We start from the raw sequence: 25,287 nt of genomic DNA on the forward strand, positions 1-25,287 counted from the left end.
ATGACTATTGGACTCTGTCCTGTGGCTCTGGTCAGTGATCTTATACTCCTACCTCAGCCCTGTGGGTCCGCTTCCTATTGGAGACGAGAATCGTTATACCTCCATACTATTGAAATTACTTCAGGCAAGCTGACCGGGAGTTCCATAGATTTGAGTGTGAGTCTCTGTGACTTGTTTTTAGCTACAGAGGCTGAGAGTAGCAGAGAGCTCTTTGAGAAGGATCTTCTGGTTGTGGACACTGTAGGCTCGGTGAACAGTGTTGACAGAAGCCTGTTTGGGTTTTGAATAGTGGGTTGAGCCTCAACAGAGAAACCCATAGGGAATAATCCTAGCACCATTGCAGAGGAGAACAATAACCCTTTACCCAGAGGAGCACTGCCTGTGGAACCAAGATGGGCCCAGAGGCAAGTTTGGGGCATCCATCTGTTGCAGGTGACATCCCCACCACACAAGCTAATTAGCCAGGATTTTACTAGCCACTTCTCTTGTTGGGTTGCTGGAAGAGATCCAGGAAATGTTGGGGTATCCACAGTCCATGAATAGCAATCCTCAGCATACCAGGCAAGTAGCCAGGTGGTTACCAACTACCTTGAGCCGAGTAGCCAAGAAGTTACAAGCTATGTTTCCCTTATAGATCCTGAAAATTACTATCTTTTTGGGGGGTCATCCACAGTCAGTGAATAGTGGTCCCCACCTCACCAACCAAGTAGCGAGGAGGCTTCCATCCATCATGGACTATGTAGCCTGGAGGCTACCAGTACTTTTCCCTGACTTTGTCCCAGAACTGCTGCGAAGTTGCCCAAAGGACTGGGGATGGTTTGTGTGGACTGTTTAGGCTTAATGTGTGCCACTTACTATACTTGGACTGAGGAGCCCAGGGTTACGCAGCTTAGGCAGCATCCTGGAGGCTAGTGATCAAACTATTTTCTTGAGGATTTGCTCATTCCCCTTTTCCTTTATATCTACAGTATCCTGGTTGTTGGAAATCCTGTTGTTGTGTCCAGATATAAAACTAAAAGATTATTATACTCTGAGTCTGGCAAGTGTGACTTGTGTCTCAGGAAGTCTTGGGGCTAGTATAGGGTTGAGCCTACCCTCAAGAGCTCTGGTGGCAGCAGATACACAATGCTCTGGGGACAGATTGGGGGCCTCTGGTAGTGAGGCACCCCTCTGACGTGACAGACACTTCTTCTGCTGGTGCATTGTATAGGTCCTGCTGCAATGGACAGGCAAAGTAATAATGTTCGCTACATATATCCAGGCTTATCTGTACACAGGGTTGGCCAAAGAAGGGTGGGTAACTGTGTTGGTCCTTTTTTCCATATGGCAAAATAACAAAGGAGGGAGCAGGTAGTGCAATAACTGTTACAGTATTGAACCAACAAATGGGTGATATGTTACAAGCTTTCTAACCTCTCAGAGTTCTTCATCAGTTATGGCAGAAATATAGAGAGAGGATATCATATACAGTATTGTACAGATATATCTGGTTACAATGGATGCAGGGAGGAAGTAAGGTGATTAGAAGGATGCTGGCAGGCTAGTGTGAAAATTAACAAATAAGGCATGAAAGGCTACACTAGGATATTGTAATGTAGTAGGGACCTAGACAATCAGGAGACACAAGAGTAAAATGGGGAATACATCAGACTGTCTACAACACCTCTCCATTATTATAAACAGCCCCCCAAACCTATCCAGTATAATAACCAGAAACAATATCCCCCCCCCCCCCTGGAGATAAAGACAAAAAAACACGAGGTACATATCCTTGCAACAGTCCACAATGCAAAACATATAAGAATATTTCCACAGTGGACACTATCTGCACCCCACAAAACAACAAGTTCAAAAACCAAGGACCTACAGTACACGTGAGAGTCTGCCAATGTAGTATACAATATTCAATGCTGTCCCAATGCAGGAAATGTGGATGAAAATAAACAAACATTGCACAAGGGAATGAATACACACAGATTCACCAAACACAAATTGCAAGACAAACCAATAGAACATTTTTCACATTCAGGTCACTGCGTCTCTGACCTTTCTGTACTGATCTTGAAAGGATAATTCATTAACACACTAGAAAGAAAACTTTGGGACCTAAAATTCATACACATTTGGGATTCCAAAAATAATGGTTTGAACCGAGATCTGATATTTTATGACATACTGCAATTAACCTGCACTCTCATTAGGTACTGTATGTGTCTATACACCCTAAATATAAACTAAAAAATTAGTGCACAACCATAAGAGTAAGAGTATTGAGTGAGACAATCAACGAAATCAATCCCTATAGTTAAATTATTAGGAAAAGCAAAAATATCTCCACTGAAGATAAAGGAATAGTATGACGTCATCCAGTCTAACACTTGTTAGAAGCTTGCTTGTCTAACTTCGGAGCTCTTAGAATTGGCCCCTTAAATTTAAACAAATTTTACTTTATTTCCTGAAGGTTCTATTCATATAGTTGTAAGTAATTAACCCCTTGAGTGTTGGAAGGGTTGCGTCACCAGCGTGCCACTGCCTCTTCGGCACATTGCAACCACGTGACGATGCCTCAAAGCAATCACATTTTCGCTACTTCACTGATTATGGCTATGGAAGAAGTCTTAGCTGAGTGTTGAACCTCAATTCCCCTAGAAAACGAGCTTAAAAAAAGTCCATGATGTAGTGGCCACGTCATTGGGCACCTGCAGTGCAAAACACCATAGTGGCTACACCATGAGGGCACTCAAAGGATTAAACATGCCACTGTCATTACTTTGTTTCTATGAAGGACTCCATCATTAAGATCTAACAGTACTTTAGACGGGTGCATGCAATTGTAACACAGAAAACAAAAAGATGTAAGTAAGGTAAAAATATCTGAGACAAATATGGCTTTAAATGGATAAATTCCACTTTTAAACAGATGTCGGTGAGTAAGTTTACTTGCTTTGCACTTCTTTAACTCAAGCTCTGCTGAAAAGCTGTGTAATACGGCAGGCATACGCTTATATGTGCTTATATGGGGTCAATGTTAAAATGGATAAGAAGTAAATAGGGGCTCACTGTGAGTGCTCATTTGCATGTCATTACCCAGACTCCCTGGCTGCATGTGGAAGCATTTTATGCTAAGTGATAATGGGGAAGGACAGGATTTGAGACCTATCTGGGACATGCAAATGCACCACAAGTGGTGTTTTTATTTACTGTAAACAAAACTTCAGAGGTGTTTTGGTTTAGTAAAGAATCCTTCTTTGTTATTGTTCTTGAGTGTAAGCAATATCCCTGTTATTTTCAGTGTGGCATTGTTTTCCTGGTGTGTCTTACTTACAGTATATTGCTGTTCATTGCTTTCATTTTTCATTGTCAAACATAACTTCCACATTGAGACTACTGTTTATACTTTAACTAGTATGGTTTTTTACCTACAAGCCTCAATGTTTTCACCATGTGCAATTCTTAATATACAGTACCATTTTCTAATCCTTATGCCACTCTAAATGTTATCATTATGTATCTCCTTATACTATCATATCCATCCAGCTATAAAATTACTACAGTAGCTTACATGCAATGTAGATATACACCTTGTACATCGATGGATTGCAATATATGCCATCTTATTTTCAACTTGAGAACAGTATTGTGCATACAAATTAGGGACTTCACTGAACTTGCTCACCCAAGCACAGACATTATTTTTTTTACAGATTAGTATGTGTGTGTGTGTGTGTGTGTGTGTGTGTGTGTGTGTGTGTGTGTGTGTGTGTGTGTGTGTGTGTGTGTGTGTATGTGTGTGTGTGTGTGTGTGTGTGTGTGTGTGTGTGTGTGTGTGTGTGTGTGTGTGTGTATATATATATATGTGTGTGTATATATATATATATATATATATATATATATATATATATATATTATATATATATATACACAGAGTGGTTGATAAATCACCAAAAAATCTACTCGCCACACAAAAAATCTACTCGCCACCTAGTACCAAACGTGTGCTGCTTGGGCCAATATTTACTCGTCCGGGGGTTAAATCCACTCGCCCGGGGCGAGCAAATGTATAGGTTTATCGAACACTGTATATTATATATATATATATATATATATATATATATATATATATGTATGTATATATATGTATGTATATATATATAGAACACACAAAAGGAGAAGTTGCTCAACACATAATATATAAGGTTAACTCAAGCCCTTTAATAAAACTAACTATAAGGGTAAAGTAAAATATATACCCCAATTAAAGTCAGTATATAAATTAAATAGGACCTGATGGTGCTAGGGGATAGTGAAAACTATTTAAGACACACAGATGAAAAGAACAAAGACAATCCCCTTAGTAGCACTCTAAATTACACCTAAACTAAACTATAAGATAAAGATGGTTAAAAAGAAACAGATGCTTCGCCAATTCAGAAAAAATGAACAAGATTTTATTGATTAAACAACAAGACACACTAACTTATAAACATAAAAATACTAAAGACAGCCTATGAAAATATATATGTATCAAAAATATAAAGAGAGGACTACTAATCAAACACTATCAGTATTACAAAAAGAAAGAAAAAAAACTAAAATGTGTCTAAATAAAGTTTAAATAATGACAACAAAGTAGTTTAGTCTAACATAATAGGCAATACAAAATATATTCCCACTGACATATGCATGAAAGAATAATAAATCATTGCGTTTGGAAAAAGTATATAGTCAATGACCCAGTATATAGCCAGGAAAAATTAGTATGTATACCAAAAACAGAGGGGAAAAAAAGAGATAAAGCAACCAGGGAAAAATAATATAACAATAATAATAGTTATACCCTGAACAGCATTTCCCCAAAATGAAATCAATGAGAACTGATGCAACAAATAAAGAAAAATATGACTAATAAAGACATATTAGCAAACAGAGTCATACATACAGTATTGAAAACACCACAAAGCGCAGCACTGCAAGGACAGGTAATGCCCAAACAGTAAGGAGGGTAATACTCAGCTGCAGCTAGATTGTGTAGAGTTTGTGTCCATATTGATTGTACAGGATGTGTTTCCAAAGTCTGCTTATAACAGGAACAAAAAATAAAGTCCAAAATGCTGCATCAGATCCATCATAAGTCCCTCAGAATAGAAGATTACATAAAGGCTGTAGTAAAGTAAACACTCAACATGTTTCACCCGTCAGTGGGCTTCACTCCAGGAAGAATTTTGGACTTTATTTTTTGTTCCTGTTATAAGCAGACTTTGGAAACACATCCTGTACAATCAATATGGACACAAACTCTACACAATCTAGCTGCAGCTGAGTATTACCCTCCTTACTGTTTGGGCATTACCTGTCCTTGCAGTGCTGCGCTTTGTGGTGTTTTCAATATGTATGACTCTGTTTGCTAATATGTCTTTATTAGTCATATTTTTCTTTATTTGCTGCATCAGTTCTCATTGATTTCATTTTGGGGAAATGCTGTTCAGGGTATAACTATTATTATTGTTATATTATTTTTCCCTGGTTGCTTTATCTCTTTTTTCCCCCTCTGTTTTTGGTATACATACTAATTTTTCCTGGCTATATACTGGGTCATTGACTATATACTTTTTCCAACGCAATGATTTATTATTCTTTCATGCATATGTCAGTGGGAATATATTTTGTATTGCCTATTATGTTAGACTAAACTACTTTGTTGTCATTATTTAAACTTTATTTAGACACATTTTAGTTTTTTTTCTTTCTTTTTGTAATACTGATAGTGTTTGATTAGTAGTCCTCTCTTTATATTTTTGATACATATATATTTTCATAGGCTGTCTTTAGTATTTTTATGTTTTTAAGTTAGTGTGTCTTGTTGTTTAATCAATAAAATCTTGTTCATTTTTTCTGAATTGGCGGAGCATCTGTTTCTTTTTAACCATCTTTATCTTATAGATTAGTTTAGGTGTAATTTAGAGTGCTACTAAGGGGATTGTCTTTGTTCTTTTCATCTGTGTGTCTTGTATATATATATATATATATATATATATATATATATATATATATATGTATATGTATATGTATATGTATATGTATATGTATATGTATATATATATATATATATATATATATATATATATATATATATATATATATATATATATATAGTTCTTCAGTATTAGGTGATACCTTTTTTATTGGACTAACAATTTGTGTCATAGGACAAGCTTTCAAGAGCTCTCCTCTCTTCTTCAGATCTACCAATATATATGTATATATATATATATATATATATATATATATATATATATATATATATATATACACAGTATATATATTTCAATGTTCGCCTTCATTTTAAAGAATTGTAAGACATTTATAGGAATGAGAAAGTCCATTAAAGTGTGTTGTACAGATACCTTTTTTATTGGACTAACAATTTGTGTCATAGGACAAGCTTTCAAAAGTTCTCCTCTCTTCTTCAGGTCTACCAATATATATATATATATATATATTTATATATATATATATATATATATATATATATATATATACATACATATATATATATATATACACAGTATATATATTTCAATGTTCGCCTTCATTTTAAAGAATTGTAAGACATTTATAGGAATGAGAAAGTCCATTAAAGTGTGTTGTACAGATATTGTTATTGTGTATTCAATAACAATCCACAGCTATTTTGGCATTCTAAACCCATTCTAAACTCTATCCTATGTATGTTAAGGTGCTTGTATTTTTAAATTAATCATCACATTTTAGACAGTTTTATTGCCCAAATGAATGGAATAGGCGTGAGTTCCAAAGCAGTTTCTTGTTAGGTGATGATATCGGGTAAGGATGGGCGAATGCACACATTTTAGAAATTATTCTGTTGATCTGAAAATTTATTTTTTGCCAGACATGCACAAGTATATTCCTAAATTCAGATTTACAGATCAATATTATGGTAACTGACATCATAGCACATCGTATAGGATGACCGGATGTCACAGATTAGTTAAACCCCAGTGTTTTGTTTTTTTTTAGAACGATTTGCCAACATTTTTACTTGATGTAAAATACATTAGAGTTCATTTCCAGATTACCCATTGGCAAGAGAATACCCCAATTTCTTGGATTTAAAAAATTTCACCCATCCAGATTATAGTGGCATGTGAGACAATGGAAATAATGTAAAGGATGTTTTGCTGTTACAGTACAGTGATAAGCAGCCGTCATCTGCAAGCATGCCAATGTCAATACAAAGAAATGTCAAAATATGATTCATCCCAAAGGACAGTACAAACGATACAGGGTCATCCCTTAAAATTGAAGGAGAGAAAATTTCACCAACAACAAAACAAAGGGTTCTTTATAGTAAGAGTTGTTAAAATGTGGAATTCATTACCCATGGAGATTGTCATGGTATAAGTAGATATCTTAAAAAACAAACAAAAAAAGTTGGACCTCTTGTTAGAAAGGAAAGGTATACAGGGATAGACCAAAAAAGTAAACACTGGAAAGATGTTGATCCAGGGAGTAATCTGATTGCCACTACTGGAGTCAAGAAGGAATAGTTTCCCCTCTATGATGCAGGTTTACATAATGTTACACTGGAGTTTTATTTTTGCCTTCATCTGGATCAATATACTGTAAATACAAAGATGCTTTCTAAATTTAACATAGGTTGAACTCAATTTAAAAAAATTTCAACCTCAGAAATTGGTCAGAAATTGACAGTTGACTTTTGGCACTATATTGCATATGATAGATACATAACTGTATATAATTATTTAAAAGCACAATTGCGTGGTGCAATGGGAAATGGGATGACTTCATACATTCATTTGTTCTTTTCTTATGTTATCTAGGTAAAACTATATAATGAACACCTTAAATATACATTTTTAAATAGTGATGTGCAAAGGCTGCTGAATCAACTTTAACATTTTGTTTAACAAATTTGTTCTCCTGTGCATTGTGTTTTTTTAAGTAAACAGCTTGAAACAGACAATCATAGGAATAGCATTTAAGCATTGACACTATACAGTAGTTCAAATCAGCAGACACATGCAGTGAATTTCCATTCAAAAATAATATACCTTGAAGGAAAACATCCAGAGAAGCTTTTGTTGTATAGATAAGAAAAGAAAATCAGATTTTTTTCGAAAATAAAGATAAAAAAATAAGGAAAAAAAGAAACAAATTAAAAATGCTGCATTTTACAATATATGGGAAATAAAGAAAAGCACAAATCAAATATGAGGGTTGTTTTAATATAACTAGCTAAATACAATACATATAATGAAGTCTAGTACCTAGAATTAGAGAATACTTGCCAACATGGGCGTCCGCATAAATTTTTTCAGGGGGGGGCATCATTTATAACCGCAGCGCAATGGCGGTCCCGGCTGCGGCACAGATTGGTCCTGACTTGGGAGTGAGACGGCTTTCATTGGTAGGTAGTGTTACCAACGAGAGCCGCATCACTCCCGAGTGCTACCAATGACAGTGCGCTGCGCTTCCTCCTGCGTAGCAGCATAGGCTAGCCTACCACTAGCTGCCTGCCACGGCGCCAGGGGCACCCACCTCCGTCCCGGTCCACCCACCTCCGTCCCGGTCCACCCAGAGTCTGTTTTTGGCGTTTATAGCGCCGTTAACGTACTGTACGGCGCCATAAATGCCAAAAACAGCCCAGTACTGCATGTGATCCAGGCAAAGCCGCCAACAGAAATCATGGGGCCCAGGACAAATGAAAGATGCAGCCCCCCACCGAACCCATAGCGCCCCCCCCCGAACCCATAGCGCACCTACCAAGAAAAAATATATTTTAGAGCGCAACTTTTACTTAACTGTTTTCTTATTGTGATACAGAATAAAACATTACAATGCAACCTGTTTATTTTTATATTTTCAACAAAAGACATGTGTCTGCCTGCCTGGGTGGGTGAGTGGGTGAATGACAGTAGAATGACAGTGGGTGAGTGGGTGAGTGACAGTGGGTGGGTGAATGACGGTGGGTCGGTGGGTGAATGACAGTGGGTGGGTGGGTGAATGACAGTGGGTGGGTGGGTGAATGACAGTGAGTGGGTGGGTGAATGACGGTGGGTGGGTGAATGATGGTTGAATGACGGTGGGTGGGTGGGATAATGACGGTAGGTGGGTGGATGAATGATGGTGGGTGGGTGAATGACAGTGAGTGAGTGGGTGGATAGGTGAATGACCGTGGGTGGGTGAATGTTGAATGTGGGTGGGTGAATGACGGTGGGAGAGAGTGACTGGGTGACAGTGACTGGGTGGGAGACAGTGACTGGGTGGGTGGGAGACAGTGGGTGGGTGGGAGACAGTGACTGGGTGACTGAGTGAGTGACAGTGACTGGGTGGCACAGTGACTTGCAGTGACTGGGTGGGTGACAGTGACTTGGTGAGTGACAGTCAGTGACTGGGTGGGTGACAGTGACAGTGGTTGACGTTGACAGTGGGTAATGGTGACAGTGGGTGACGGTGACAGTGGGTGACAGTGACTGCGTGGGGTGACTTACCTTGACCGGGTGGGTGCAGCTTGTTGCTGGACGCTTCCCCCTCCTGCCCCCGATATCCCCTTCTGCCCCCGATATGCCAGCGGCAGCTGCCAGGGACGGGAGGTGGGCTTGGGGATGGGGCGCGGGAGGAGGGCTCGGGGGGGGGGGCATGGGAGGTGGGCTCGGGGGGGGGGGGTGGCAAGGCCACGGGAGGTGGGCCGGGGGGCACGTGGGAGGTGGGTGTGTGGGAAGCTGGCCAAGGGGGGGAAGCGGGCCGCAGGAGGAGCTGGTACTTCCCCCTCCGTCCCACGTTGGGAGCGGGAGGGAGAGCGGGCCTCAGAGGAGCTTGGCTTGTACTTCCCCCTCCATCCCACTTTGGGAGCGGTGGGAAGCGGGCCTTGCTTCCCCTGCGCATGCGCGCCGGGACCGCGGGGAATCGGCACCATTTTTTTAAACTTTTTTTTTTAAATTTATTTAATTAACTGGTGCTCGGCCGCGCAGGGGGCCCGGCCTGACCCACGGGGCCCGGGAAGCAGTACCCTTTGTCCCCCCTGTGCCCCCCCTGTTGGCAGCCCTGGATCCAGGGGGGGGGGCAAGCGCCCCCCCTTACCCCCTCCTGCGGACGCCCATGCTTGCCAATCTAACAGTCTACCCTTGTAACTATACAATGCATCAATATAAGAAACCTGCCATCATTTGTTACATACAAATATTGTTATGTAATCCACATGTTGTTACCATCAGGTAATGCAGAATTTCCCCTAAATTAAAGAAATCTGCAACAAGGACACAGAAAGTGTCTAGTATCATTAAAGAAAATAAATAAATTTCAACGGTTGGCATAAATCTATAATTTTATATAAAGTCATGGATTCATGGATCTCAGTATAATCTTAGGAAAAAGTTTTGAAATGCAGATCTGTTCGCACTAACAATGAAAACGATATAGTAGGTGTTCTAATTGGGGAACCAAGGGGAATAACAACAACTGTTTACTGTATATGATACAGATGTAGTCAACGTTATTGCATCTCTTTCCGCACGATAACATGTCATACTGGTGCAAGTTTTAACTCGTAGGATATAAGGAGTAGAAAGCACACTATAAATGCAAGAAAAATAAATGGACGTGGTGCATTGAGAGCAAGGAGGGCCCTCAACCGTTCCAAATAACTAACAGCACAGTGGCTCCCAGCACTCGAAAAATGGAATAAACAGAAAATCTGCTAATACAATTTTAATATGCAAAATAGATCCTAACAATAAATTGTACACAATGATAGAAGTGATAAAAATGATAAAGTGAAGTTAAAACTAGCTGCAGGTGTATAAAGCAAACTAAGGGGGAAAGGTAAATGGAGGTAAAGGGATGGGGAAAACAAGGGGAGGGAAAGTAAAAAATAGGTAGGAGGGAAAAAGGGGGAAAATACAACGTAAAAAGTTAAGTAGAGGGGGGCAACGTTTCGGGGAGAACCCCTTCTTCTGGCCCGTTCCCTATGATCTGCACGACCATGCTGTAGGTACTTCCCTCTCCCGTACCCTCCATACACACTAAAATAAAAACTAAACACATGCATCCACCAGCTAGATTTTTAACTCAACTACCTGCCGCGTCTGCACGCCAGGGAGCACTGCGTCATTACATACTTTGTCTAGCTACCCATTGGACCAATTCGTTCAGCCTAATATGACAGTATTAAGCCAAGCCCCTTGACATCACTGAACGAACAGTGGACTTTAGTTGCACTCATCCTGGTATTTGATGATGTCATGACACAGTGCATCTGCTACTTGCACCATAGAGATCCTCCCAATCACTTTGTTTAGCCTACTGGGAGTGAACTCGACAGAATTTAGCCACACCCCTTGACGTACAGACGGAGCAGGTAGTTGATTTAAAAATCCAGCTGGTGGAAGTGAGCATTCAGCAAACGCATCGCAGCTGACGCCATCACCCTCGTTGTTGCATACAAGCGGGAGCAGATTACCTTACTGTGTGCAGCTATTGTTTATTACTGATGATTTTGCTAACTTGCTTTGAATTTATATTCATTTTATGGTAGTCAGACTGCTTTTATTAACTCATATATTTAGGCTTGGGATTAGTCACGTAGCCAGTTTGGTGCATGTGTTTAGTGTTTATTTTGGTATGTTTGGAGGTTAGGGTAAGGGAGAGGGAAGTACTGTACCTACAGTATGGTCGTGTAGATCATAGGGAACGGGCCAGAAGAAGGGGTTCTCCCCGAAACATTGCCCCTCTCTACTTAACTTTTTACGTTGTATTTTCCCCTTTTTTCCCCTCCTCCTTAATTTTTGCTTTCCCTCCCCTTTTTTTCCTGATCCCTTTACATCCATGTACCTTTCCCCCTTAGTTTGCTTTATACTCCTACAGCTAGTTTTAACTTCACTTTATCATTTTTATCACTTCTACCATTGTGTACAAATTATTGTTAAGATCTATTTTGCATATTAAAATTGTATTAGCAGATTTTCTGTTTATTCCATTTTTTGAGTGCTGGGAGCCACTGTGTTGTAAGTTTTAACTCGTTATTCGGTCACTCTGTAGTGCCTTACCACATGATAATAGGTGTAATACTAATATTATTGGCTAGTACATCTGTACTTTTATTAGCTAACAGTATTTATGTATTTATTTTGAACACTTTCTCAGCAGAAAACATTCTCAGAAACCCTCATGTGAGGTCCCCTTTTCAAAATGTAAAAATGCCCTCACTATTTATTGTAGTGAAAAGTAGGGTAACACACAGATAATGATAAATCTACAGTGTGAGTTTCCATGTAATAGTGTCCCAAACGGCACTATGGCAGTTTAATGAAAACTCCCAGAGACAGAGAGAGAGAGAAATTTGGAGTGATGTTATGTAAAAATGAATACTCATTTAGGGATATATGCTTAAAAAGATTGGGGGAGAATTTTGTCAAACTTGTAAAATGAGAGTCGATTATGGGATGCCAGACAGTGCTTTACAATAATGCTGAAAAGGTTACTTGAGAAATGCTGACTTTTTGTTTAAAAAGTGCATACACAAATTATGGAACTGGAGCTGCCTTTTTCTTTAACATTTATTAAATCAATGTTGGGATATTGTGACGACTGCTGCGCCTTGCTGTTTGCACTATAAACAAAGGAAGATGAAGATACAGTACAGCACTTGTAAGTATACTTTTCTCTAATAATCTGAGTACCAGTTTCTCCACCATCTTTTGTTACTAATTACTGTATGCAGTAATTTAACTTCAGAGCCGCTCAAAGAACTATCAAAGATTTGCCAAGCTTCACAAAGCTTTGCGTTAACTTTTGATGAGGAGTGGAGAAAAGTTTGAGACATGATTTTTGTATTTAATAGTAAAATGATGAATCATGCTGTCAAAGTGGCTAATTCAGTCAAAATAGCAATTATCTTTAGTGCAGTAAGAATTGATTTTATCTTAATATTTAGAAGCTGTGAAAATGTTGGTTTAGTTTTGATTAAAAAAAGATCCAATGTTAGCTTGGAAATAATGAGTGTACTATAGGAAGTAAAGACAAAAGTACACCGGAGTGCAGAGAAGAAAGAAATCCCTTAGTTGGTGCAACACAGATATAAAAGAGTAATGAAGAGCTTTATTTTTTCCTCTAATCCTGTGTATTCACCACAGCAAGCATGCATGGGGTATGCAGTAAACATATGTGTCAACACTGCAATCAGGATCGCAAGTGAGTCCAACTATACCACCTGTGCACACAAGCACTTGTGCTCTGAACTTCTAACGTGACAGTATCCATGTCTATTACCCTAGGCACACAGATAAGAGATTTCTAAGAACCCTTTGCTACACTAAGCTCCAGTCTCCTTTTGGCAGATAGCCCCACCAATTGTGTGGGTTGAATACCATAGAGATCACACACCTCTGCAGATAGTATATAAAAGTAGCTAGTGTTCACCGGGACTTCAAAAGAAACAACTAGTCTATGACACATAGGGGGTCATGCAGTCAGCGGCGGAAAATTGCATTCGCCAGGGGTTTGAATTCACCATGTTTTTGATGTGTTGCCCTCGCTGTATGCAGGAAGGGCCGAATCCCTGGCGAATCACAGCGAGAGCAACATTACCAAACATGGCAAGTAACCGGTGGCGAGACAGTCTGCCTGGCGAGAAGCTGCCGAGAAGCCGTCCCCTGCCGAGATGTGTCTGCAGCAGAGAGAGATCTGCTGCTCTCTCTGTGCAAACATCGGCACATTAAAAAATCTTTTAAATACAATTTTATTCATAGTGTACATGTATAGGGGGTCTCCGGAGCTGAATCGCATTGGTTTCAGGTCCAGGGACCCCTGCTTCCCGAGATATAGGCCCCGTTATGAGGTGCCGGTATCCCTCTGCATTTAATGTCCCGATCACGTGACCACGGAATGTAAACACAGCAGAGGGATACCGGCGCCCCATAAAGGGGCCAGTATCTCGGGAAGCAGGGGGTCCCCAGACCTAAAACCAAAGTGGTTCAGCTCCGGAGACCCTCTGCACATCTACACTATGAATAAAACACACATATCAATAAACAATCATTCCTTACCTTTGCGGCTATCTGCTATGGTAACAAAGCAGCATGAATGTATTTTTAATAACAGTGTATTGTGAGCAGGGGGTCCCCTGAGCTGAACTGCATTGATTTGTGGATCAGAGACCCCCTGCTTCCTGAGTTACAGGCCCCGGTATGTGTCATCGGGTGCCAGTGTCGCCGCCATCTTTATAGTGTCCCATACGTGATGTGCCCGCTATAAAGATGGCGGCGACACTGGCACCGATGCCCCAAACCGGGGCCTGTAACTCGGGAAGCAGGGGCTCCCTGAGCCACAAATCAATGCGGTTCAGCTCAGGGGACCCCCTGCTCCTGCACAATATTATGAAAATACATAAATGCTGCTTCATTACCATAGTGGAGAGCCGCTAAGGCAATGAAGGGGTTAAGGCATATTAGCATGTTTATTGGGGACAATTGCCCCCAATAAACATTGCAATAAAAAACATACACCCCCTGTGCCCCCAACAACCCCTATACCCCCATTACATATAGAACATTTTTGGGATGCACAGCAATGATACTATAGGCCGGAGGTGGCCCTCGGGTGTTCCCCGCAGGCCTGCAGTACCAATTCAGTGCACCCCAAAAAAAAATTACAACACATAAATACACCACCCTTAACACATACAGTATAGTAATGTGCAAAATTAATATTATCCACATATGGATAATAGTGAATTTGCCCATTTAAAATACATAAAGAACAATAAATACAATAAATACATATTGCACTCACCCATGTCCATCTGGCACGATGAAGGCCATCCTCATCTTCATCACCGTCCATGCCCCCTCTGATGCTGCAAAACATAAACAAGAATAAAAACAGCCAATGTAATGTCCCCTAACCCCTTAATCACCATAGCGGTTATTAACCGCTACAGTCATTAAGGGGTTAACCCACCCTCACCCACCACTCGGGAGGCCTAAATACCCTCCCCCACTACCCCCCACCCCGTTTGGCCTAACCACCCTCACTCGCACAATACCCAGCCGGGAGGCCTACCCACATACCCTTGGGCCCAATACCCCCTTACCCCACCCCCAGTGCCCACAATAAAAACAATACACAGCCCCACAATAAACATCATTATATTTATTAAATATATAACCCACCCCCTGTGCCCCCCCCGGTAAATACATGATTTATTATTTTACATATAGGGTGAATACCCCAGGCCCACAGGAGTCCCTGGTGGGCCTGACTGGTGGGCCTGACGGGTCACTTCACAGACATACAGTAGCCCTGCACCATGTTTCAAACAGGGTCTGGAGGCCTACAGGTGGTCCCTGCCAGGCACCGTGGTCCACCAGGTGGTCACCGTGGGACACAATGGGGTCCCCACGGGTAGGCCCGCGGCTGTCTGGGGGGCCCCGGGTCATACCCACAGGTGTCTGAGGGGCCTCGGGTGGTTCCCATGGGGGTCTGGGGGCTCTCGGGTGGTCCTTACGGGTCCGCGGTGCCCCCACAGATATGGGGCCACCGGTTCTTCCCCGTAGGTGTCCCCTGTGGACCCGGCAGCCATTTACCCGTGAGAAGCCCGAGGAGACTGCAGGTGGTCTCCATAGGTCCCCCACAGACCTGAGGAAATAACCCTGTATGTAAAAAAAATACACACATTAACTAGCATAATAAAATAAATAAAGTTCTACTGACCTCATCAATAAGAAGCCCCCTCGCCAGCAAAATCTGTGTCCTCCGTTGCCAACAAAAGACATAGCCAATTTATTGCAATTGCATTCTGATATCAATTAACCCCTTAATCACCTTATCGGATAATAACCGCAAAGGTAAATAAGGGGTAAAGCCACCCTGGCCCGATACCCACCCTTCACCCATTCATTTGTTCAGTGGCTTCATCATGCAACTATATATATATATATATAGATAGATATAGATATAGATATAGATATATTTATTATATATATACATATATATATACACATAATGAACCAATATACAAAGAATTGTTTAAGGGTTAACAAAAAACATGCACAAATAAAAATACCACTTCTCCATATCAGCCACAGTCAAACAAAATCCTATTTCCTAATAAAATCATTATCATCTGCCAATCAAAAGCATCAAATGCCAATCAAAACATTGAATTTACATTGTATACATGATGCATAAAATCTGTGCACCATGTACACTCTGCCAATCAATGTTAACAATAAAATATTCAACAGAAAATACAATGAAATCCAAACAAGTATACTATTTAAACCAAGCAAGGCAACCAAAATAAATTACCATTAATTTATCAAATCTCAAAACAATTAAAATACCATCCAAATCAATTACACAATTAACTCTTTTAATCGTTAAACAAACCCATATCCAACAAAGTTAACATCTGACAAAATAGTAGTACCAACAAAAAAACACTATAAAAAAGCAATACTCACCCTGACTTAAAGTACAGCATACAACACCAAAAATTACATCTATCTAATTAATAATTACATTACACACATTTAAGAATAGCAGCATATCAAAATACATTTACATTTAAAGTTAATGTGTTTAATAATGGGTCAATAATCTATTATCCCTATCTGGATAATAGTTATTTTGCACATTATTGTAGTGTATGTGTTGGGGGGGGAGGGGGAATGATGTATTTAATGTATAGGACATGTTTATTTTTTTTACATACAGGGTTGTTTCCTCAGGTCTGCGGGGGACCTATGGAGACCACCTGCGGTCTCCTCGGGCTTCTCACAGGTAAACGGGTGCCGGGTCCACCTGCGGGGGAGAAACGGTGGCCCCACATCTGGGACATAGGGACCACCCGAGGGCCCCCAGACCCCCGTGGGAACCACCCGAGGCCCCTCAGACACCTGTGGGTCAGACCCGGGGCCCCCCAGACAGCCGTGGGCCTACCCATGGGGACCCTATTGTGGCCCACGGTGACCACGGCGCCTGGCGGGGACCACCCGTAGGCCTCCAGACCCTGTTTGAAACATGGTGCTGGGCTACTGTAGGTCTGTGAGGTGACCCGACGGGCCCACCGGGGACTCCCGTGGGTCTGGGGTATTAACCCTGTATGTAAAAAAATAAATCATGTATTTATGGGGGGGACAAGGGGGTGGGTTATGTATTTTATAAATATAATGATGTTTATTGTAGGGCTATGTATTGTTTTTATTGTGGGTACTGGGGGTGGGGTAAGGGGGTATTGGCCCCAAGGGTATGTGGGTAGGCCTCCCGGCTGGGTATTGCGTGAGTGAGGGTGGTTAGGCCTCACGGTGTGGGGGGGGTAGTGGGGGAGGGTATTTAGGCCTCCCGAGTGGTGGGTGAGAGTGGGTTAACCCCTTAATGACTATAGCGGTTAATAATCGCTATGGTGATTAAGGGGTTAGGGGACATTACATTGGCTGTTTTTATTCTTGTTTATGTTTTGCAGCATCAGAGGGGGCATGGACGGTGATGAAGATGAGGATGGCCTTCATCGTGCCAGCCGGACATGGGTGAGTGCAATATGTATTTATGTATTTATTGTTCTTTATGTATTTTAAATGGGCAAATGCACTATTATCCATTTGTGGATAATAGTAATTGTGCCCATTACTATACTGTATGTGTTAGGGGGAGGGGGGATTTATTTCTTTATAAGTATGTATGTGTTTTTTAAATTAATTTGGGGTGGCACAGAATTGGTACTGCAGACCCGCAGGTAACACCCGAGGGCCCCCGCCGGCCTGTAGTATCATTGCCGTGCATATATGTACTGTATGTTAGGGGGGTATAGGGGTTGTTGATGTAATATATATATATATATGAAAAAATCACATTCAGTTGGCACACTGTAAACATATATATATATTTATTATGGGGCTGTTGTGTGTGTATTTTTTATTGTGGGTAGCGGGGGTGGCCGAAGTGGGTATTAGCCCCAACGGTGGTTGTTTAGGGCTTGCGGGTGGGTAGCAGGAGGGTTTAACCCCTTCATGACTGTAGCGGTATTAACTGCTAAGGTAATGAAGGGGTTAAGTCCACCCGCAACCCCCCCGCAAGCCCTAAACAACCACGAAGGGCCAAATACCCCCTTCACCCACCCCCACTACCCACAATAAACTTGGCACGGCTGGTTAACCCCTTCATTGCCTTAGCGGTTAGCCGCTAAGGTAATGAAGTGGGCTGTAAATGTATTTTTCTTGCCTCGGATGCATGCCGGGGGCTCCGGTGCTGGTATTAATGGATATCATCTCCGAAGACCCCCGGCATCAATCCCAGGCAGGAAAAAGGCCTGAATTTTTCTAAGTGCTGTTCCGCCGCTCATCCGCAGCTTCTCCCCAGCAACTTGCCATCTTTTTGGGGCGAGACGGATTGCCGTGAAAAATCTCAATTCTAGAGTGGTGAGTAGCGGCATAAAGCTACTCGCCACTACTAGCGGGTTTCAAAACATGGCTAGTTGTGGCGCAAAGTGCCTTTTCGCCACGCCGATGGCGGAAAAAAAAACCTGTCAACAAACGGTGTTTTTTTTGCTTTTCGTCAAGTTTTCGGGGCTTACTGAATCATGGTATGCATTTTTGGCGAAAACAGCCGAAAAGTGACTTTGCGCCGCTTACTGCATGACCTCCATAGACATTTAGCACTCTTTATTTCATTTTTGTGCATGTATCAATTTACAAAGAAGACCTGACACTAGTTACACTGTAACAGTCATACTGTGGTTAAAAAGGTACATTATTTACCATACCTAGAATTAACCCTTTTACAGTGAATCTAACACTGAATTATGTGTATTATTATTTATTTCACCTGTACGCCTATTTTAACAACATATTAAACGTTGTACATTTTAACTAACCAACTTAACGAACCTAAACAGTGAGGGCTAGACCTGCTAAGCAGTACCTTGCTGCTCCAATAAACAGCTCTTCATTACTCTTTATATCTGTGGTGCACCAACTAAGGGATTTCTTTCTTCTCTGTACCCCGGTGTACTTTTGTCTGCACATCCACTATCTCCCAAGTAGCACACCGATCTCTACATTATGGGTTTGAGTGAGGTTTTTCTCAATTTAAACTAAAGAAATAATTGCATTAATTGTGAGAAGGCACTTGATTTTGTATGTCCGTTTTATTGCAACATTTTGTTTCTTTTGTCAAATGTAATAGGAGTCCAAGGTCTGATCTCAGTGCCACTAGGGGGTTTATTTTTTATTTTAATATTTATGAATGGTACTAAAATACATGCACTCATTCAAAACATTTTTATTTGCAGTTATGTAATGATTCTTTAGAACAATACAATGATTGTAGGTACAGTATAAATACAAGAAGGAAATTTAGTCAAAAACGTTGTGACCTACTGTAAACGAGAAGCTCTGGCACAGCAAATTATACATATATATATATATATATATATATATATATATATATATATATATATATATATATATATATATATAATATACACTGTATACGTACAAAGATAGCACCTAAACTATAGCAATATATGTCACTGTATGCAGTCACATTTGACAAAAAGGTAGGGAAATTAGAACATGATTACCTTATGTTTATAATAGGTCTGTCTTTGGGGCAAAAAATAAACTGGTGGTATCTTTGCTTGGGAGGATTCTATAGCACAATTTCATGCAGAAATCAAATGTTGTTCATTCTATGTAGAAAGCATTTCTAAATAACCAGCTACTGTTCAATTATGGCCCTTATTCAATCACAGTTTACAGAAAACGGGCCTATATCTTATATCTAAAAGATGTGTGGGGAGACCTTTTAAGAAATTCACCATGAATGTTTTACCATCCTATACATAAAATATAAAGAACATTAGTGAAATAATTTTGAATTTTGTAATGTACAATTTATATTTACATTTTCCATTTCACATAGAGGAGTAAAACATTACTAATTTAATTATTATTAATCTAAATAGCTCAATGAAATTTCAGGCTGAATAACACAAATAATACACGGGGTAAATATATTTTGGTTACATATTATTTGCAGACTGACTCCAAACTTGTAATGCTAAAACATGACAGATGTAATGCATTGAAACATGAGATTAATTGATAAATATCACCAGAGGCTCTGGTTACTAAAATACCAAAGGTTAATAGTGGACATAACATGAACTTGTCATGGTTGTATAAAGCTAACTGTTCTGTTTAATACAATTCTGAAAACTGTAATTAATTGTTAGATTTGTTGAAAAATCAGTTACTTTACCTGTTCCCATGGATGGCTGAATTTATGTCATCATTGATTGCCTCTAATAAACAAAACATAGTGTAAGATCTGAATTCAGTTGTAGTGTTACCAAAACAAAGATTTGTTTGTGTGCCGAGGGGGGAGCTGGGTTACGTTAATATACTCACTGGGTTTTTCTTCTTTTTGTCTTTGTCCTTGCTTGGCTTCCTGTTACTGACAAAATAATGGAGGGCTCCATATTCTATCAAAGCAGCAAATACAAAAATAAAGCAGACTGACACAAAGAGGTCCATAGCTGTCACATATGACACCTTGGGTAGCGATTTCCGAGCAATTGTACTCAGAGTGGTCATTGTCAGGACAGTTGTAATACCTGGTAAGGAAAGAAAACTGAAAATGTAATGCTACTATAGATAAGAGACTTTGCCTGAATCTGATATGAATAACTTGGCTTGATTAATTTAACATGGCTTGATTAATTTATTTTTTTTTTCATATTTTCAAAATATTATTCTCTTTATTTTTATTAAAACATTTTAGGGAGAGGGGGAAATGAAGAAAAAAAATGGGGGGGACAGAGGGGTACAAAAAACAGAGATGGGAGAAAGAACACATTCATTTACAATTTTACCTAACAAGACTTCTTAAAATATTATATCACACAGTTAATATAAATATCAACTTTTTTTTTTTACAACAAAATTAAGTGGGTATTAATTTCAGGTTGACTTTCACTCAGAATCCAAGGTAACCACACCTTCTGAAAATCTGTGTAGGTGTCGTTATTAAGACTAACCAGTTTTTCCATTTAGCAAATCTGCCAGACTTTATTTTTAACTTTGGGGATTGAGGGAATAATTGTTTGTTTCCATACTGCCGCTAGTTCGCGTCTTGCGGCTGAAGATATGTGGCACAGTAATTTATTTTCATGTCTCGTGAGGAGGTAATATGGTTTGTTTAAAAGAAATAACCAGGGATCCATTGGTAGGTCCAAACCGAAAAACCTTTGTGACCACATTTTGATTTCCAGCCAATAAGCTGCTATGAATGGGCATCCCCACCACATATGTATAAATGTGGCTTGTACTCCACATCCTTTCGGACATATAGTTGGGTACTCTGGGATGAATTTAGCTAGTCTCATGGGGGTTATGTACCACCTCAACATAACTTTATAGGCATTTTCTCTGATTGTGATACACATTGAGGATGTGGCAACTTTTTGAAAAATATCATTCCAGTCTTCCATGTCTAATACCTCCCCCAGATCATCCTCCCATTGCAGCATATCTTTCAGTTTTTGATTCATATGTGGAGGAGGGCTAACAAAGTACCCATACAGTTTAGATATCAGTCCAGATGTGTTACTATCTGCTAGACAAAGTGACTCAAATCTAGTTAGCAATTCGGGGGGTCGGATTTTGTTATAAAAGGCTTTCAATTGAAGGTATTGGAGGAACTAATTGTTTGGGATAGCCTTTTCTTTGTGGAAATATTCAAATGGTCTGGGAAATCCTTCTGTACCTACATCTTTTAATCTTGTGATACCTGCTATTTTCCAGTCTATAAACCTATTACGAAGGATAGTTGGTGTAGATAGAGCACAGCTGCAGACGCCCTGCAATGTGAAGCAGGGAAAACAAAGCCAGGCCACTCCGCAATAGTAACAAAAAGTGTATTAAGCAAGCAAACACATACAGGGAACAAAAATAGAACAGATAGAACGCACCTACGCGTTTCGTACAATAGTACTTTATCAAGGTTCAATTATACACTGTTAGGGTGATTATTGTGTACATCACAGTGGCTGTCCCAACTGACTCCACTTGTCACTTCCCCTACAGCTATTACGCATTATTGCCTTATTGAGGGGCACTCCGTCGTCGCCAGACCACCAAGCTTATGGTCTCAATCACAATTATGTTACAGAAGTTACCGGTCTGATTCTGAGCACCACATATACCACATTTCCTATAAACCTATTACGGCCCATTCCTGGACCAAATTCTGGGTTATCATATAGTGGTGTTATAAGTGTATTCCGTGTTGTAAGGAAGTGTCGATTTGCAACTGAGTTCCATAATTTGAGTGAGTGGGCTATAATTTGGCTAGATTTGAGTATTTCAGGTCTCTTTCTCACTGGGGACCATAGAAGATTACTTAATTCGACTGGGGCAACTAAATCTATTTCCAATGATACCCAGCGTCTGTGGACTGGATTTCGAGTGCCATAGTATTAGTTGGCTTGTTTGGGCTGCCTTGTAATAGGACATAAGGCATGGTAGTCCCAGCCCTCCTGTCTTGTTTGGTATATTTAAGATTTTCTTACCAATTCTTGGTGTTTTATTTTTCCAGATAAATTTGTTTATAATAGACTGTAGAGTTTTAATTTCCTCCAATACCAATGGAATGGATAGAGTTTGGAAAAGATACAGGAGACGGGGCAATATGTTCATTTTTATACTGTGTATTTTGCCTATCCATGATATAGCGTGGCCGGACCACTTCCCTATATCAGACTTAAGAGCTCTTAGGACCTTTGGATAATTCTCCCTATACAGAGAACTATAGTTTTTTGTGATAAATATCCCTAAGTATTTGATCGTATTCGGTTGCCATTTAAAATCAAAGTTTACAGCAATCAATTTAATTTGATCTTTAGGCAGATATATATTTAGTGCCTCAGATTTGTTACAATTGATTTTGAAACCTGAGATATCCTTAAAGGCTTGGTTAATTTAACATAAGAGCACTTTCAAGTGTACATTTATTAAACATATCACAATTTAGAACATCTCTTTATGAGGCAGGTAGCACTTACAGTACTGTACACGATCTTATGACAACAAACGATAGATGAAACCAATAGAGCATCCCAAATATACAATATTAAACATGCTTACCCATTCTCATACAGTATTCCATACAAATATATTTCCTTATTAATACTTTAAAAATGGCCTAAGAATGTGTAATTGAAATGCATTTTTTAAGAAATATTGTAATGAGCACTTAATATTGGTAGTAGAGACACAGGGTATCATGCAGTAAGCAGCGAAAAAAATGCATTAGCCAGTTTAGCAATTAGCCATGTTTTTGGCGTGTTAAACTCGCTGTATGCTGTAAGGGGTGAATCCCTGGCGAATTAATGCGCCACCACCATTTGATAAAATGGCTAGTAACCGGTGGCGAGACGGCTGCCTGGCGAGAAGCTGCCGAGAAGCCGTCCCCTGCCGAGATGTGTTTGCAGCAGAGAGAGATCCGCTGCTCTCTCGGCGCAAACATCGGCACATTAAAAATTATTTTTTAAACCAGTTTTATTCATAGTGTACATGTGCAGGGGGTCTCCGGAGCTGAACCGCATTGGTTTCAGGCCCGGGGACCCCTTGCTTCCCAAGATAAAGGCCCCTTTATGAGGTGCCGGTATCCCTCTGCATTTAAAGGTCCCGATTACGTGACCGCGGAATGTAAACAAAGCAGAGGGATACCGGCACCCCATAAAGGGGCCTGTATCTCGGGAAGCAGGCGGTCCCCGGACCTAAAACAAAAGCGGTTCAGCTCCGGAGAACCTCTGCACATCTACACTATGACTAAAACACACATATCAATAAAGACTCGTTCCTTACCTTTGCGGCTATCTGCTATGGTAGCGAAGCAGCATGAATATTTTTTTAATAATACTGTACAGTGAGCAGGGGTCCCCTGGGCTGAACCGCATAGCTTTGTGGACCAGGGACCCCCTGGTTCCTGAGTTACAGGCCCCGGTATGTGTGATCGGGTGGGCAGTGTCGCCGCCATGTTTATAGCGTCCCATACGCTACGTGCCCGCAAAAAACATGGCGTCGACACTGTAACCGATATCACAAACTGGGGCCTGTAACTCGGGAAGCAGGGGGTCTCTGAGCCACAAATCAATGCGGTTCAGCTCATGGGACCCCCTGCTCTTGCACAAATTATTAAAATACATTAATGCTGCTTCGTTACCATAGCGGATAGCCGCTAAGGCAATGAAGGGGTTAACGCATAATAGTATGTTTATTGGGGACAATTGCCCCCAATAAACATAGCAATACACAACATACAATACAGTAATGGGCAACATTACTATTATCCACAAATGGATAATAGTGCAGTTGTCCATTTAAAATACATACAGAACAATAAATACATTAAATACATATAGCACTCACCCATGTCCGGCTGCCATGATGAAGGCCATCCTCATCTTCATCCTGCTAATCCCCCATCCGCTTCTGCAAAACAGACACAAGAATAAAAACACCCAATGTAATGTTTCCTAACCCCGTAATCACCATAGCGGTTATTAACTGCTACAGTCATTAAGGGGTTAACCTACCATCAGCCACATACGCTCCCCCACTACCTCCCCACCCCCTGAGGCCTAACCACCCTCACCAACTACCCACAAGGGAGTCCTACCACATACCCTTGGGGGAAATACCCCCTCCCCCCCACCCCAACACATACAGTACAATAATGTGCCAAATAACTATTATCCAGATAGGGATAATACATTATTTGGCCATTATTAAACACATTAACTAGCATATTAAAAGAAAGAAAATTCTACTGACCTCATCAAAAAGAAGGCCCTGTCGCCAGCATCATCCTTGTGGTCCGTTGCCAAAATAATACATTGCCAATACATTGCAATGACATTCACATATCAATGAACTCCTTAATCGCCTTGTCGGGTACTAACCGCAAAGGTAATTAAGGGGTTAAGCCTTCCTGGCAATGGGAATACCACTTGATATACAGCAGCGGCAGCTCTTATTCGAGCAAAAGCCGCTGGCTGTATGTGGCTGGGAAGCGGGTAGCCGCGGCGCGTGGCGGCGCACTGTGACGTCACAGTCACAGGCGTGCCCGGCTTCCCCGTCTTCCCCGGCTTCCCCAGGCTTCCCCGACACCCCTGGATATGAAATTAAGGTAAGCGGGGGTTCGGGGAAGCAGAGTGGCAGAGCAGATGGGGTACAGGGGTCCGGA

At 40.6% G+C, this 25,287-nt stretch overlaps 1 protein-coding gene across 4 annotated transcripts in view; it reads right to left on the reverse strand.

The window, feature by feature from the left end:
• Positions 1 to 25,287, reverse strand: part of GABRG2 (gamma-aminobutyric acid type A receptor subunit gamma2) — a 297,737-nt gene that overhangs the window by 35,141 nt on the left and 237,309 nt on the right. The window contains exons 8-10 of one of the 4 annotated variants that reach the window (XM_075601922.1): positions 20,448 to 20,653; positions 20,299 to 20,341; positions 8,094 to 8,117 (exon numbers count right to left, since the gene is read on the reverse strand). The exons of 1 other annotated variant lie outside the window; for it this stretch is intronic. In XM_075601922.1, the coding sequence (XP_075458037.1) occupies positions 20,321 to 20,341; positions 20,448 to 20,653 (227 nt within the window). In that variant the 3' untranslated portion in view covers positions 8,094 to 8,117; positions 20,299 to 20,320. The remainder of the gene's footprint in view (positions 1 to 8,093; positions 8,118 to 20,298; positions 20,342 to 20,447; positions 20,654 to 25,287) is intronic. 2 more of the 4 variants (XM_075601920.1, XM_075601921.1) reach the window with 2 other exon arrangements.

The sequence above is a fragment of the Ascaphus truei genome, chromosome 5, assembly GCF_040206685.1.
Source record: "Ascaphus truei isolate aAscTru1 chromosome 5, aAscTru1.hap1, whole genome shotgun sequence".
Taxonomy (NCBI): domain Eukaryota; kingdom Metazoa; phylum Chordata; class Amphibia; order Anura; family Ascaphidae; genus Ascaphus; species Ascaphus truei.